The 17,972-nt window shown below is 41.0% G+C and overlaps 1 protein-coding gene across 7 annotated transcripts in view; it reads left to right on the top strand.

The window, feature by feature from the left end:
- MRRF (mitochondrial ribosome recycling factor) overlaps positions 1-17,972 on the top strand; it is a 50,698-nt gene that overhangs the window by 14,084 nt on the left and 18,642 nt on the right. For all 7 annotated transcript variants that reach the window (XR_012126384.1, XM_017673313.3, XM_017673321.3 and 4 more), the window contains 2 exons: positions 1,535-1,653; positions 7,392-7,483. Coding sequence is in view for 6 of the 7 variants with exons in the window: in XM_017673313.3 (XP_017528802.2) it covers positions 1,535-1,653; positions 7,392-7,483 (211 nt within the window). In the remaining variant the exon portion in view is untranslated. The remainder of the gene's footprint in view (positions 1-1,534; positions 1,654-7,391; positions 7,484-17,972) is intronic.

Raw genomic sequence — 17,972 nt, 5'->3', positions numbered from 1 at the left:
AGGGCTTTTCATAAATTCTGATTTAATACTCATAACAACCCTGTGAGATAAGTACAATTTTTATACCCCATTTAGAGATCAGGAAACAGTCACCCAAAAGGTTGAAGGAGTCTGCCCAGGGTCACACAATCAGGAGGTGGCAGAGTTGGTGTTTGAGCCCAGGTCAAATCCTTCAGAATCATGGAGGCTACTTTTATTGTTATACCTCCAGGCTTTTTCAGATGGAAGCCAGTGGTGTCAACTATCTTCTGTCTTGTGATGACATTGAATTTGTTTGAATACTGCACGTCAGATCTTTGGGCCACAGTGTGGTACTGCATTATTCTAGCAACAGTTTGCTGGGATAACTCCCAATTTCTTTAAACTACCTTCCTCCTCCCACTTTCTCTTTGTGTCTCAGAATGAGCCATCCATGAGTGGTTCCTACTGTGAATGATAAGATTTTTCTTCTACTTCTTATTTGTATGCACAGCCAGGAAGTTTGAATAATGCCCCTTTTCCATCTGTAACTATGGCTTTATTTGCTTGCCTTCTTGGGTTTCTGAAAATTTTGTCTAGAGTTTTCCAGAATTTAGATATGGATGAACTTCGGATCCCAGATGGCAATTAAATGTTATAGTTGTTGTGTCTTCATTTTTTTTCTTAAAGGGGAGCCGAATTCTAAACTCAAGGTGGGATAAGGCAGTGGTTCCAAACCTGGCTGCATATCAGATTCGTGTGGTGATCTTAAAAAAAACTACAGGCTCCTCTAAGATCACAGTTTCCTTGAACCCCTACCGAATGGAGATCTCTTGGGATGGAGCCCAGGAATCAAAATTGAATGCTCCCTGGAGATTATGATGCACAGCTAAATTTGAGTTTCACTGGTATAAGGGAAAGACCCTTGATTGGAATCAGAAGTAAGCACATCTGAATTTGGGGCTTGGTTCTTGATTGTTTTCCCTTTTATTAGCTCTGTGATCTTGGCTTCTTCAACCTCCCCAACTCCTTTTCTCATATGTAAAGTGAAGATAGTAATACAGTGTGACAGAGTAGTTGTAATAACTAAAAGCATTAATAAGAGGTACTTTTTTATGCTTATTTTGTTGGCGCTTATTATATATTTGGTTTATACTTAGCTATAATCATCACTTTAATCCTGTAAGCTAGTTATTTTTTGACTGAGTTGGAAACCAAGACAGAGAAAGAAAAGTAACATGGTTGATGTTTTCAAGTAAATGGCCAAGTTGCTGGAGGGGTGACCAGTTCTTTCCAGTTTCAGCTCTAAAAACCCTAGGTCACAGAAACCTCTCAGGCCCAGACAAACCAGGATGGCTGGCCACCCTGGTTGCTGGTAAGGAATTCCAACCTAGTTCTGTCAACATTTCAAAGCTTTTTCCATCACATGATCCTGCTGCTCCTAGAAAGCCCCTTCAACGGTCTTCCACATTGATAAGGGATCCCTAAATATTGGTTGGATCTGAATCAGATAGGAACTTAGTTATGGGGCTACTAAAGTCCTTCCTAATTCTAAGACCCATTATTTTTCTTTTAGGATCATTTGATCATATCACTGTGGTAACTGCTGATGGGAAGCTTGCTTTAAACCAGATTGGCCAGATCTCCATGAAGTCACCACAGCTGATACTGGTGAATATGGCCAGCTTCCCAGAGGTAAGGTGGCCTTGCCAGAGGGTCCTTCCCCATGGTTTCTTTTGAAATGGAGGCTAGATCAAGTCAGGGGGAAGTATTCTCTCTATCTCTGGATGAAACAAGAGCGAAGGCGTAATAAAGGAAACTTAAGGATAAGGAAAGCACTCTTCCTGTTTCTAAATTCCTTTTCAGTTAACTTTAAACACAGTAGAGGCCAGGCAAGTAATTGAATACTGAAACGGGCCCTGTCTAAGAAAAACATAAGAAAAACAATAGTGTTGCTGTAGGGATTGGCACTGAGCCAGCGTGGAGGGGGCTGTGGGAAACTGGAGAGATTGTGCCCTCTGAAGGGAGCAGCTTGTACCCAGCAACTTCTGGTTGTTGCCAGGCAGAAATGTAGGCCTGGCAGTCCACGTTACTAGATAGGAAGATGTTTATTTCCGAAAGAAGCCAGTAACCCAAATTTTTATGAAAGATCTTTGTTAAATATTGGCGACTAATACACTTTTTTTAAAGACTATGAGACAAAATATATTAATGGGTCATATTTGGCCTGTGGGCCACCAGTTTGTGATCTGCTTTAGTATTTGGAGCAGACCTTCCAGAAATTCGCCTTCCATTCAAACTGGACTGACCACTCTAGAATATCGCACAAAGCACCAAGGCTGGAAGGTGGGTTGCATTAAATCATTGCAACCTTGGGGCTATGATTTTAAGTCTAGTTGAAGAAGATAAATGGGTTTTTCCTGGTTTGTCCAGTAAGAATTGACCTGATTGAGAGTCCTAGAGGGCCTGGAATCTGGTCCTGTCTCTACTGCCAGTTGGCTGATCTGTTGCTGTGAGGTAAAGGAATCTGAAGTTTCCCCCTGTTCTGATTGTCTTTTTTGGTACTTAAACCCCAAAGACATAGATCAAAGTTGAACCTGGATTTAACAAACTGGGTTAGAGCTGTGAGTAAGGGAAAGCCCTTGCTATGAACAAGCTTTCAAATCAGAGGGCTCTTGTAGCTGATGTGCCAGGCACACTTGGGGAGGCTATTACCACTCCCTAATTCCACTCTCCATACTGGAGTTAGAATGAACTTTAAAAATATGTAGGGGATTATGTTATGCACATGCTTTAAGCTGATCAGTGGCTTCAAGTAACCTTTAAGAAAAAGATTGTTGTGGCCTAAAAGGCTTTGCATGGTCTGGCCATGCCTGTCTCCTAGTCTCTCCAGTCCTGTGCATCGCCATCCTTGCACACTGCTCTTTCAGTTCCTCAGACCCACTTACCCTTTGCCTTCTCAGGGTCTTTGCATATGCTCTTCCCTTTGCCTGGGACACCCTTGCTTGGCTAATTGCTACTTGTATTTTAGATTACAACTTACATAGCTCTTTTCAGGGAAGCCTCCCCTAACTACTCAATCTAAATTATTCCTCCACATTAACCTCTCTTGTACACACAATTCTTTTTCTTCATTCCACTTATCATTAATAGTTCACATTTATTTACATATTCTATTTTCCATTTCACTTTCACTAGATCGTAAGCTTGGAATGTAGAAATCATATCTAACCTATTCATTGTGTCCTGCACCTAACACAGTACTTGGTGACTGGGAACTCAGTAGATTTTCCTCAAATGGATGCATACTTGTCATTATGTTGATGGAAGGAAGGCACTCATTCTTGGTGTTACTGAGGAGCAGAGAAATGGGTGAAAGGGAACTGTCTCATCTTCTTCTCTTTCTGGCTCCCTCTGAACTGCTGAGGCTTCTCCACCTTGTTTATCTAATCCCATAGGCACTGCGGGCCAAGTGGGGAATAGCCTCCTAATTACACAGCTTGAAGACCTCATCAGGCAGATTTCTTTTTAGAGCCAACCACTTCTGTTATTAAATAGCAAATGGCATTCACAGAAGAAGCACCTGATTGGCCACCAGAGCATCTTATGAGGCAGAAGAAGGTAGTAACCACTTAATTTTTTCTTAGGAAGTTGGAGTGTATATTCATTTTTCAACCAGTGCATCTTGGCCATTTCTACAAGTTGAAATTCTGTGGGTTTTGGAAAAAAACCTTTACAGTCATCTCAGTAGACAGGTTCTTTACAAGGACAGAGTGAGGAAGTGTGAGTTACATTGTCTTTTGAATTCCTTTATCTCATCTGGTATATATACTAAACAAATCATTCTAACTAAACATTTCCTTCCTCCAGTTTAGAAGCTGTCCATAGAGTACCCAGGTTCATAGCTTCAAAATGCTGAGCTAATCCTCTCTGTGTTTATGTAATTCCTTTCTGTTTCACATGCGGTTAGCTTTCTTTACAAACCTGAGCATTTCTGTGTCATGCTGTAGTGACACAATGCAGATTTACATGCATAATCTTTTCAAATGCATTGAAGACAGAAAACTGTTGCATTTGTTTAACATGTGTCCTGCTTGATAAATGATACATGCAGTTGCTGCCTTTCATAAACTTGCCTGCAGCTAGAGTTAATGATGGGAAAGAAAAGAAACAAGTGAAAAAGCACAGATTATTTGAACAAGGCAAATGAAAAAAAAATTCTGCAGGCTCCATTACTGCTCTTGTAGAAGGAAGAAAACTAATGTGAATTGAGTGTCTACTGTGTTACTGGACACTATGTTCTCAAGTTTTGTTTCAGGTGGTCAGCACAGGTACTCTCTAAAAGCATTATTTATTCCAGTATATAGATGAGGACACTGAGACTCAAAGAAGTAAACTATCTTCCCCACGTTCATACTGTTGTGATAGAGCCAAGATTTGAACATAGGGCTGTTTGACACTAAAGCCTGTGCTCCTTTCACCATTTACTCATTAATTCAACAAGTATTTTTTGAGTCCCTGCAAGTTACTAGGTTCTGTCTGAGGTACTGAGAATTCATGATGGTAAAGACAGACAAATTCTGTGCTTTCACAGACCTGATATTCTAGGGGCCCATTGGGATATAAAGCAAGCAGAAGGCCAGTAATTGAAATGGCACCAATAAAGTTGACTTGAACCCAAATTGGCAAGGTCATGTTCATCTATCTACAAAAGTTTATCATCTTTTGTCCTTTACCATAAGGATTAGTTTAAGAATAGTGAGAGCAGTTAATTGACCATAGCATTCTTGCCTGCCTGACCCCACATGAAGTCTGTCTTTCTCAACATAGTACGCCAAGCAGCCATAACTAGTCAGTCATTGTTGCCATTTGAGAACAGTTTGTTTGCCTTGGGGTACTGGTGAGCATCTCTTCAGTGAGGGGGTAAGGCCTAAGAGATGGAAATGTGATAGAAATATATGCCTTTTTGTCTGAACCACAAATAGTTCAGAAATCATGTTGGGAAAATGACTGTAATTCCCTAAGTGTCTCTTCCTACCATATCAAACTGAAATATGCATATTTCAAATACTGAAGAACTGTCTCTTTTAGTAGGTTTCTTTGCAAGTGAAACCTCTCTTGATTCATGGTTTTTCTGCATATGCAAGACACAGAACCAGTAAAGTATAAAATAAGGGGATTTAAATTAAAATTTTGTGGGGATTATATTCATGAAATCAAAGGAAGGAGATGAGTTTTTCCTAACAGATCTGAGCCAATTCATTACTATATTCATTCAATAAACTTTTACTGAGCACTTACCATGTACCTGGTACAAGCCTTGTACTGGGAAGATGCAGATATTGAGACATAGTTCTTACCCAGCCGAGGAGCAGCAGCGGGTGCTCTGGTGCCTATAGGGGAAGGTTGTGTGGAAACATTTGGGTCAGGTGGTGAAAAGGAGGTGGTGGTGGTAAAATGTTAACAGCTGACTTGTCAGTAGTTCAGTGAGCAGCTTTAGAAGAGGAGGATTGGGAGATTGAGACCAGGCCACTCCTTCCGAGTTAAGATTCTGCCTATATCGTTAACTTGAGAAGTCTGGGTTTCATTTTCTCAAGATGGTAGCTGTCTTGCAGGGGAAACCTTAATTTCTGTACCTGGAGGTTTCATTTACCTTGGCCATCCCCTTTATGCAGTAGACCTAATTCCAAATTATTTTTTACTCTATTTTAAAAAAAAATCAGGTTCCCTGTGCCACAACTACTACATACATTGAGGTAGGGGATCTGGAAGAAATACCAAGTAACATCATAATATGGAGAGTGGAGGAGTCCAGAAGCTCCTCCTCTCTTGGCCGGTAACCAGAGGCATGATGGGTAAGGTCCTCACTTTATTGCTCTTGGCTCTCAAGGAAGACTGTATCTGTGCCTAGGGATGTGACCTTATCCAACAGGTCCCTGCATACATAAGCAAGGGACAGTACTTGGTTATGTCAGAGATGCTTTCCAGCTCCATACTCTGTGGTCATAGTCAGTGGAACCATTTTAGGAAGTTACTATTTTAAGCAATGGCCACACTGTTTTTTCTGTGTACAGCTTCCAAAAGGGATGATTTGTCTACATGTGGAATTCTGGTTTGTTTTTTTGACCTTATGATAACACCTCACATCCCTGTAGAATGAAAGTCATTTCAAAATGAAATGGATGAGCTTTTTCAGCACTCCCGTCAAAAAAAAAAAGTAAACCTGGAAAAGTAAACTAGGTGTACCAGTAACCCCATTCATTTAAGCCAGAAAGTCTAGGGAGGAACTCAAGGCTGAGAATTGGCCCTGTGAATTCAAGTGTTGTGGTTCTGGTCAAACCTAAAGTTCTTTTGAAAATGTCAGAGGCCTTATTTTCAAGAATTCCACATTGTTGTGCCCATGCCATATCTCTGTCCCACATGGCTTTCTTTTATCTTTTAGAGTTGCATGCTGGGTGTACTTACGTTACAGTTGTAGTATAATGTAGTTAGAATGGGGTGAGGCGACGTCCTCTGGGAAAAGAGTGTATCGCTGTGTCACCTGGCACATTTGAGAGCAAGATGTGTCAGAGAAGACCCTGGAGGAGGTCAGGCAGGACAATAGTGCATCAGCTAAGTGATGACATCTACTCAGCCTTATATGAAAGTTTTGTGCATTCTTACCTTCATACAGTAGAGTATATAATAATGCCCTTTGTCTGGTGTTACTGTGTGCCAGGCATGGTGCAAGATTCATTGCTCATGTTGTCTCATTTAATCCTCTCTGAAGTATAGTTACCACGTGGTCTCAGATTAGGACCCGGAGGCTTAAGTTTGTGGCCCAGGGTCACACAGTTAGCAGAGCTGGGATTTGAATGGAGCTCTTTCTGACTCCAAAGCCCGTGCTTTTCACTAGTATACCAATCTGCCGTTGCTGGAGCACACACCAGTGGAGATTGGTTGCTCATTCTGAAACATGAGGAGGCTGGTGTGAGTGTAGATGTGAATGAGTTAAATTTATTTACTCATTCTAAATCGGCACTGGTATATTTTGAGTGTAAAATGTCAACTGGAATTTTTAAGTATAAAATCTTTCATCTGTCTTTACACTAGTTTTCGCACAGACCAGCCCCACTCCCTTGAGGATTTGTTGTGGTTTTGATCTGTGTTGCCTCAAACCATTGAAATCTTTTCAAAGAAGCAGAGCTGTTTTCTTTTTATTTTTTCCTTCTCTTTGCTTTTTTCCCTCCTGCAGTACACTGGTATGAGGAGTGGACATAGTTTGCTGTTCAGCTTGATCAAAGCACTCTACACCAATGTAACTCCTGATCTTACTGGTAACAGAACTAAATGTTTCCATGTTCTGCCAAGATGGGTTGCCAGTTATCGACAGAAGACTTGCATCTGGTAATAATTATTTACTAATTCTGTTTACCTTTTGATCTGGTTTTCAGTGTACAGCTGCAGCTATCAAGGCTATAAGAGAAAGTGGAATGAATCTGAACCCAGAAGTGGAAGGGACACTAATTCGGGTACCCATTCCCAAGTAAGTTTGACTGAAATCCACATATTTTGATGCAGTGGGGCAGTTGTCTTTGGAATGAAACCAACCCCACCATGATACTGCTGGGCTGATACCATATTTTACCTGCACCTCATATCCTGGCAATCTCCATCATCTTTTGAGATACAGTTTACTGATTCAGAAATATTTGAGTGCCTTCTTGGAGTGAGGGGCGCAGCAGTAAACCTGACAAAAGTCCTTGCCCTCGTGTAGTTTACTATTGGTGGGGAAGATAGACCCTTCAATAGAGAAAGTCATTCCAGATAGTAAAATGATACAAGGAAAGAAAAGGCAATGGAGATCCATTAGAGAGTGACTTGATAAGGGTGGTGGTGGCAGGGACAGCTTTAGCCCAGGAGGACTCTTTAAGGAGGTAAAACAGTTTTGCTGAGTTGAAGGAGAAAGAGCCGGCCTAGGGGAAGAGCTTTCAAGGCAGAGTGAACAGCCAGCACAAAGGCCCTGAGTTACAAAAGACCTCAGCAGTTGTAATCTCTAACCCATGTTCCTTGAAGAGTTATTTTTTGCATTTTTCCTTGCTTGTTGAAGTTTTAGGCATAAAAATGGAATATTGTTAATTATATAAATACATAAAACTTAGAGTTTTAAATGAATAAAAATGAATGTTTATTTTTAAATTAGAAAAGAAAAGAAATGACAAGACCTTGGCATGTTTGAGAAAGAGAAAGCTGTTATGTACAAACCTCAGGGAGGGACGGAGAGAGAGTGGTGGGAGCGGGTTGGACTGGTGGGTAGAAGGTGGCGGTTTAGGCTCTGTAGGCCATAGTGAGGAGTTTGGGCTTTATTCTAATAATAAAGGGAAGTCATTGGAGGAATTTAAGCAAAGGAGTGACCTTATCTGATGTTGACTTTGTGGCGTACTGATTAACAAATGGAATGTAGGGGGATAAAGTAGACACAAGGAGAATAGTTGGGAGGCAGCTGCAGTAGTCTGGGAGAGAAACAATCTTTGTAGATTCCATGCAGAATTAGTTTCTCCTTCCATAATCTCATCTCTAATTATCTTTAAGGCCATATGCCTATAGTGTCTCACATATAGCAAGTCTCAAGTAAGTGCTCAATTAATTCACTCAGTCATGCAACAAATATTTATGAAGCCCTGACTATGTGTCAGGCACCTTCCTAAGCTGTTGAGATACAGCAGTAATCAAAACAAGCAACAAAAAGCCCCTGTCCTCCTGGGTTTACACTGTAGTTAAGTAGGCACAGTAAACAGAAAACAGATAAATACATGATGTAATGTCAAGTGATGATAAGGACTATGAAGAACAATAAGCAGGATAAGGGGGTTTTCTTGTAGATAGGAAGGTTCAGGAAGGAAATGAATGACATTTGAGCAGAGACCTCAGTGAAATGACTGAGTAAAGCTTCCAAGTAACTAGAAGGGAAATGAAGTGTAACACCAGTTGACAGTCTTTTTGTGCCACATGTGTATATTCCTATATATTCCTTTACATATATTGTCTCATTTGTCATATAATCCCTGTGATGTAGATTTTTTCCATGTATAGAAATTTAGGCTCAGAGAGGTAAAGTAATATATCTGTGGTCACACAGCTTATGCTGAAGCTGGGACCTAAAGCCAGTTTTAGTTGATTCCAGAGCCTAATGTGTAGTCATGCTAGCAACAAGAATAAGTCCAGGAACTTTCCTCACTGAACTTTTTTCTGCTTTATAGCCAGAAAATGGCCATCTTATTCTATTGTTGCTCTTTAAGCCAGAATTAACACTGCTTTAAAATCACATGAATTGGGAGCAATATAATAACCTAGGCCAGTTATAGTTTGCTTGGTTATAGGAAGTTTGCTTGGTTCAAGGCCAGTACTAGTTTGCTTGGTTAGTTCATTGATTTACTCAGCAAATTTTCTGTATATGTATCATGTGCCAGGCTCTGCACTGACTGCTGGGGATGTGCCTTCATGGAGCTCACAGGCTGTGCCAAGCCCCTTGTTTATGTTATCTGCATCTTACTTGTGGAATTTACTATTACCCACAGTTTATAAGTGAAAAAAAATGAAGTTCAGAGAAATTAAGGGACTTGCCCAAGTTCATGTGTCTAAAAGAGGCAGTCAGGATTTGAATCCTGAGTTTTTTTGTTACAAGAGTACAGGCTCCTTCTCCTCTACTGTCCATGTAGATGGTAATTTTGGAAAGTACTATGTGTACTTACGGACATTAGAGGCAAGACTTGTAACTGGAATGCGTAGTTGTCAGTAGGTTTATTTTTTAGTTTCTGCTCTCCCAGCTGTCTGTGCAATGTTGGAAAAGCCCCTTAGCCTGCCCGAGCCTCAGTTTCTCATGTACCAGATGAGGGAGTTGTTCTCAATGGCCTGCCGCATCCCTTCTGGAGCTCCAGAATTCTGTGATGCTATCAATTTATGCTGCTAAATGCTCATTGTTAACTTGGATTGTTCTTGGAGTGGCCTGAATATGTATCATATTTTTCTTTCAAAGGCTTAGTTGACATAATGTGCACAGCCCTACAGGAGTTAATGATTGCCCTTGTGCATTGTATATAAGTTTGAAGGATCAGTGAGTTTAACTTAAATTTCCAAAGACTTGGGGATCTGTTTCATTATATTTTAAATTATTTTATGTTGGTTAATGGGCATAATCCAAGAGAAAGTTGACAGACCAAAACCGTCTGCTCCTACAAACCTAATTTTTTATGTACTTTCTTCCTTTTGACAAGGTGGGAAGGTCATGAGGCCCCTTACTGAACTGTGCGTTTGGTAGTTTTCCAGATAAAAAATGAATGATCTGTTACTCATTATGGAGGCTGTGTCATGTGAAAGGATAAAGGTTGATTTAGATGTGAAGAGGACCAAGGTTTTTATTGGTTATGGCACATGACTCTGGACACATCACCCAAGCAGCTTGCTGCTTTCTAGTTCCTTATTTGTAAAATAAGTGAAATACTTTATAATAATAGGTAGAGATTTGGTGGGATTAGTAGAGAAAATAGGTTAAGTTGTGATCTCCTTAGAGGAAAGAAGCTGTATAAATATAAAGTACTAATATTTTTTCAGTACTTTTTATTTTTTTGATATATGTAATTTTACTTAAGGAGAAAAGGAAGGAGTAAGGAAGGGATCTAATATGTTGAGTACCTACTATGTGCCAGGAACTGTTAGGTGCTTGACATATACAGGGAAAATGAAGTATGATCTTAAATGTGTGCCTTGGTATCACAAAGGCATGAAATTGAGTTCTAGCTCTTCACTTTTTTGCTGTGTGATAATGGCAACTGCCTCCACCTTTCTGAATCTCAAAGAACTCATCTGTAAAATACTTACAGGACTTGCCTTGTGTGGTTATTGGGCATTTTCAGTGAGATAATGTACACAAAGCATTTGATGTTTAGCGAGCACCTCGTCAGTGCTGCCACATGGTCCTTCATTCCCTGTCATAAATAGGTAGGAGCATCATTCCCTTTTGATGAAGAAACAGATTCAGAGAGGTGAGGCATTGGTTCTGGGTCACACGGCTGGTAATTGGCAAAGCTGTGGGAAGGGAAGTAACAAACTAAAGCTTATGTTAGAAGTTTGGGAGGTGGGAGGGTATCAGAAGCATAAATTCCTAGGAACAGTTTCCGATTATAAAATTTTAAGTTTAGTTCTAGGAAAATTTACCTCTGATTGGTTATGATTCTTCCTCTGCAAGTCTGCTTTCTTGCCTTAACTCTGGGTGCCCAGAGCTAAGTTTTATTTTCAGTGGCAGCAGATCTGAGCTAGTACCTCAGCCTCATTACACTCCTCTGATTCTTACAGTCTTACTTAAATGAGTCTGCTGAGTATGTGACTCTTACTATATCTGCCGCTGATCCTTTTGGGAAGCACATGGGAGATAAATCCTACCTCGGTGACAGGTCAGACTTGGAGCCCGCGTGGTCCCTGTTGCCTCTCCTCACAGCCTTGGAGAAACCAGCTGTGTGGCCGTGCTGTGTGTGGGGCTGCCTCAGGACTGGCAGTGAAGCGCCGTCCTGCCTCAGCGGCTCTGTGTCATATCCATCCCCACTGACAGTGTGTATAGCTTTTGTTTTCCTCTCTGGCCAGTGTTTTTTCATTTAGAGAAGTCAATCAGCTGGATGGACTCTGAGTATTTCTGTTAATCAAGATTTGCTGAAATGGTTCCTTCTCCTTTTCTTTCCTATTTATATAATCAAATTTTGGGTACTGTTTATTAACCATCAGTGCTACAGGGATAGTGCCAAGAGGTGCTGTGCTGAATGCTTTATAGTTTCTCACAACATGAGGTCAGGAGACTGTTCTGATGCCCATTTGACTGAGTGGACACCTGAAGCTCACGGAAGTTCATGTCCAATGTCTCACAGCTGTTAAGTGGCAGAAGCAGAGTTAGAGTGCGGGTCTTTTTCACTGGCTTTGTCCCTGTTCTTGTCTCCTGATAGCGTGTCTCACTGGAATAGTAGTCTTTCGCTTCTAGATCAAGGACCTTGGACATTTTGAACCAGAGTTGCTCTTGATCAGGCCATATTTCTGCCCCACCACTCACATCTTCATATGTTGGCTCCCAAACCAACCAACCAACAAATGAACACTCCCGCACCCATCGTTTACCAAATACTGATGAGATAGCCACACAGAGCAGAATGAGGCTGCTTTGGTTTGAGAACCCTGAGTTCATGTCTGGCTTTAAGTAAACCTGTAAGGAATGAATTCACCAAAGAGATGAAAGCATATATAATTGACTCATTCCCCACTGAGGCTGCAGCATTTCTTGATAATCCTCCTCTTTCATTATTTTTCATCAATGTCTGCATGGGTTTTATTTTTAGTAGAACTAAATAAGGAATTAAAATACCTCCATCCCATTCTCTGTAGGGAGCCACTTTTAGCACCTTGATTTTTCACATTTTTTTCTCTGCAAATTCAAGCATGTGTACATTTCCTCATCCATTTTTCTTGTTGTGATATGGGATTATATTATACATGCCGTTCTGTACTTTTTAAAAAACTAAATAATGTCATTGCTCTTCCTGATGAGAATTCTTTTCAAAGAAATTATAGTGCTTGCATTTTATATATAGCATTAACTAGTTCCCAATTCTTGAATATATTGGTTATTTACAAATTTTCCCTTTTACTAACAGTGTAATAGTGATCTCCTAAGCTTTTTATCCTGTTCCACTGGGATGGAATGTTGGTCGGGGGAGGCACTGTAATTGGGGAATAAGGGGCCAGAACTTGGGGGTCTGTAGTATAGCTATTGCTGTTTGCTTGTCTCGGTGCTTGTTGGCAATGGTGTGCTGCACACTGCCGAGCTTCTAGAGATGTGGGCATTTCAGGGCCAGAATACCATCCTCAACACAGCCAAGCGACTCCTTCAATGGTCTGCAGACCCAAACTTGACATGAATCTCCTAGGAAACCCTACTGATATGTGAATGGCTCACGGCATGGCAATCATAATACAAAGCAAAGTGAGTTTTGTACTCAGTGTAAACTGTATGTGAGGCCTTATGCTATATTACTTAACTCATTTTACTACTCCCTATTTTTTATACATGAGCTGAGTAAGCCTAAGAGAGGTTAAATAACTTGCTCAAGTTCAGTTAGCTACTAAAATTGAGTTGTGCAGAATTTAAGTATGGGTCTTTTTTACTTCAAAGTCCATCCTTGCATCTGTGGACTTCTTAGAGCACATTTTGGTTTTGTTGTGTGTTTTTATAAAAGGGGGCAGCAATTGGTATTTTAAAATTTAACTATTTATCAATCCAAACTATGTGAAACATAATACACAAAGCTCAAATCAAGGTGTATAATCTGAAAGGGAATTTTTTGTGTGCCATTTTTTGGTGTGAGGGGCAGTCTGGAATGCAGGGTGTTTGTTTTTTCTTAAATCAACTTTATTGAGTGTAACTTTCATACAAAAAAAGGAACCCATTTTAAGTGTGTGTAATGATGAATTTTGACAAATGTGTGTCCCTGTAACCACTACCTCAATCAAAATATAGAACTATTTAGTCACCCCAAGTTCCCCTTTGCCCCCAGATAGTCATTTAACTGCTTTTATGAGGATATAAAATTTTTATGCTGAAATGTGAATTGTAGGACATTCATAAATATATTCAACAGATAGTTATGGAGCGCCTACTATGTGTCAGGCATATTTTTAGACATGGAGGAGGATATAGCAGTGAACAAACCAAGGACTCTGCCCTTATGGAACTTCTGCTTGGGAGATGGATGGTAACACATATATTCAGAATGTGTGTCAGGTGATCATATTTTTCTTGCTGTGGAGGAAAACAAGGCATTGGAAAGAAATAAAGGATGTCATGGAAGGGGGTAGAGAGGGTGGTGTCATTTTAAGTAGTGTGTCCACTGAAGGCTTCCAGGGGAAGGTGATACTTGAGCAGAGACTGAGGACATGAGAGAACTCTGCCTATATCCAGCACTAAGGTGGAGGAAGCAGCAAGTACAAAGGCCCTGAGATGGGTGTCTGCCTGGGGTGTTCAAGGAGTAGCAAGAGTGCTCAAGTGGCTATAGCAGAGCAATGGAGGGAGGAGAAATAGGAGGTGAGGTCAGAGTGACATAGGGAGGCTGAGATCATGTAAGGTCTTTGTATTAGGGTTCTCTGAAGAAATGGAACCAACAGGGTGTGTGGGGGGGGGGGCGGGGGCACCGACAGGCTGTGTGTATGTGTGTGTGTGTGTGTTGCTGACTTATTGGAGGCCCGAGAGAACTGATGGTGTGATCCTAATCCCAGTCCAGAGGACAGGTGACTTGAGCCTCAGGAAGAAAAAATGTTTCCATTCGAGTCTAAAGGCAAGAAAAAAACAGTGTCCCAATATGAAGGCAGGCAGGCAGGCAGGCAGGAGGAGTCCCTCTTCTTCAGGGATGGGTCAGCCTGTTGGTTCTATGTAGGCCTTCAACTGATTAAACGAGGGCCACTCATATTAAGAAGGGCAATTTGCTTAATAACATTTAATTTGATTTAAATGTTAAACTCATCTAGAAACACCCAGAATAATGTTTGATCAAATATCTGGGCACTCTGTATGGTCCAGTCAAATCGACACACAAAATGAACCATCATAGCCTTATAGACCATCATAAGGATTTTGGCTTCTACTTGGAATGAAATGGGAAGTCATTGGAGGGTTTTGAGCTAGGAAATGACATGATCTAATTTAGGTTTTGAAAGGATCATTCTGGCTGCTATCTTTTATTTTTTATTAAGGTATCATTGATATACACTCTTAGGAAGGTTTCACATGAAAAACAATGTGGTTACTACATTCGCCCATATCATCAAGTCCCCCCAACACCCCGTTGCAGTCACTGTCCATCAGTGCAGTAAGATTCTGGCTGCTATCTTAGGTGTAGGAAGGCAAGTGCAAGGTGGGGCATCTGTTAGGGGCTATTGCAGTAATCCAGGCATGATGATGGCCTGGACTAGTGTGGGAATCGTAGAAGTTGGTAAGGAGTGGTTGGGTTCTGAATATGTCTTAAAGGAAAAGTTGCCAGGATTTGCTGACAGATTGGTTGTGGATTTAGAGAGGACACAAAGATGAGTCCAAGGTTTTTGGCTTGAGCAACTGGAAAGATGGAGTTGCCATTTACTGAGAATAGGGCAGAGTGTAGGAGGACAGGTCAGGCATGAGGAAGAGCAGGTTTTATCCATATGTATTTTGAGATACTACTGACATCCAGGTGGAGAGGTCAAGTAGCTGTGGTCTTATAGAGATGTAATATAGACATAAACTTATAAATAGATACAGATATAAACTTATATATGTTTAAAGTTCAGAGGACAGATGTGGTCTAGAGAGAGAAATCTGGGAGGCATGATTATGTAGAGAAGGCCATGAAATTAGATGAAATTATTTTAGACAGTAAATATAGACAATAAGGAGAAGGAGTTTGGGAACTGAGCCCTGAACGCTCCTCTTCAAGGTTTATGGGTCAGAACAATGAAGAGGAACCAGCAAAAGAGACTGAGACTAAGGGGCCAGAGAACTAGGAGGGTGGAGGTCCTAGAAACCAGGTTGGAGGGGTTTAAAGTGGAGGGAGCTACACTGGATATTGCTGATAGGTCAAGGAAGAGAAGGTCTGAGAATCGATCACTGAATTTAGCAATCAGATTTGTTGATCAGTTATTCTCTAGGTATAAAGAAAGCACAAGGGCCTTGGGGCTAGACAGACCTAGGTTGGAATCTCTGTTCTGTCCCTCTCTGGGTATATAGCTTGGGTCCTCCAAGAAGCAGACCCCAGGACAGAATTAGATCTGCAAGAGATTTCTTGGAGGAAATGCCTGTGAAAGAGACAGGGTGCATGTCTGCTGCCGGTGCAGAGAGGTAACAAGGAGGGTTGGGTAGAAGGAGACACTGCAGTGCACCTCGGATAAAGTGGCCCAGGCTTCTGGGCGTTCCTGGGCAAGATTTCCTGTTAAAGGAGTCTCACTGCTGTGTATGGTCACTAGGGGGCAGCAGCCTGGGGAATGTGCCCGCTGCAGTGACCTTGAGCAGGTTGCTTTATTTTTTGAAGCAACAGCTTACTTATCTATAAAATGGGAATAATTTCTATGGTTTTTCAGGAGTAATGGGATATAGATGCTCCTAGTGAAATAAATTTTAATTATTTTATCTTACAGTATTATTGTCTAATTCTCCTCCTTAAGGAATTCTTGGAAACATTCCTTTGTTGATTTGGAGTAAAACCAATGGTATTTCATTTTTGTTTGCTGATTGCTCTTTTAGTCCTTAATGCTCTCTTTCCCTCCCTTCCTCACTACCTCCTCCCCCCAACCCCATGTACTTTTTTTTCCCTCCATTTTTAGGGGTGGGAGGAGTTGAGTCATTATGTTGTAATTATCGTGGAATTTAAGTTGCTCAGGAACACTGTAGTTTGATTGTTAATGAGCACTTGGTTTATTCTTTGAATATGAATTACAGTGAACAAGACCTCCTAGAAGGTATATCCCAAATAAGAAAATCTGATGACTGGTTCTGCCTGTGGTGTGAGATTTGCTTTGTGTTTCTGGTAACAGGCTGAGGGTCCCAGCTTTTCATGACACCTTAGCCTACTGAACTGCTCCCCAAGGCTTTAGAATGGTTGGATGATTGCCATGGTCAGCTCCTGATTTTCCTCCAGGCATCGTTGGGGGATGACAGACTAGGCTCCATCCCCCAGACTGTCCAAGGTGACAGTATGGAGGAGAATTCTAGTGCGGATCGAACTGGGGAGTTTCACCAGTAAGGGCAAAAAGCCCTGAGCTATAGTTCTAGCCTGAATCCTTCCTCAAGTGTTTTCTTCCCACTACATACTGATGTACAGTTTCTCATGGAGGATGCCCAGGTTCTTCCAGGGAGGGCAAGCTGGGGAAGACCGGGTAGGGTGGTCCCCAGGCTGAGCTAAACAAGGAGGGTAGCTGCTCGATAGCCGGGGAGAGCCAGAATTGATAGGGGATGAGTTCAGGCTACAGTCAGAAAACTAAAAAGAAAACCAATAAAAAGAGTTAGGTGACCTTAGGCTAGTTATTTCAATTGAGTCTCTGATTCCTCATCTGTAAAATGGGATAATAGCAATGATTTCGTCTGTGAAGATTTATTGGGGGAAACTCGTGTGACGGATAAAGGGGAGAGGGAGCCATAGTAGACAGGGAGTGCTTTTGGACCATGATGCAAGTCTGACACCGTGGAAGAAAGGAAAGAAATTCAATAAATGAGAATTAATGGTGTTTTTTAAATTGTCCTTACCGAGTTAGCCATTGTTATTAGAATTCCTGTGACCTTTTCTGCATGGTGACTGTTAACTGTTACCAGGGAGCAGTGTCATCACTGCCATTCGGCAGGGGAGGAAGCAGTGGACTGCTGCCCGTATCAGCCGTCCATCTAGGAGACAACTACTTGGCAGTGATGAGAGCCAGAGAGGTGTAAGACATTTTCTAACAGTTTTATGGAGATCTAATTCACTCATTTAAGTGTACAGGTCAGTAGTTTTTCCTATATCCCAAGAAGATACTCTGTCTGCACTAACAGTTACTCCCCATTTTACCCCCAGACTCCCCACTGGAATTGCTTTAAGCAACCACTTATCTGCTTCCTGTCTCTCTAGATTTCCCTGTTCTGAACATTTCATGTAAATGGAATTACACAGCATGTGGTCTTTTGTGACTGGCCTTTTTCACTTAGCATGTTTTCAAGGTTCATCCACATTGTAGCATGTATCAGTATCAGTACTTTATTCTCTTTTATTGCCAAATAATATTTTATCATGTGGATATATCACTTTTTATTTATCCATTAATAGGTTGATAAACATTTGGGTTTCTACTTTTTGGCTATTATAAATAATGCTGCTATGAACATTATTGCACAAGTCTTTGTATAAACATGTCTTTAATTCTCTTGGGTATATACTTAAGAGTGGAGTTGCCAGGTCATATGGTAACTCTGCATTTAACATTTAACTTTTTGAGGATCTTTTCCA

The sequence above is a fragment of the Manis javanica genome, chromosome 2, assembly GCF_040802235.1.
Source record: "Manis javanica isolate MJ-LG chromosome 2, MJ_LKY, whole genome shotgun sequence".
Taxonomy (NCBI): domain Eukaryota; kingdom Metazoa; phylum Chordata; class Mammalia; order Pholidota; family Manidae; genus Manis; species Manis javanica.
Note: the sequence above shows the minus strand (reverse complement) of the source record. Positions and strands in the feature narration are given on the sequence as shown.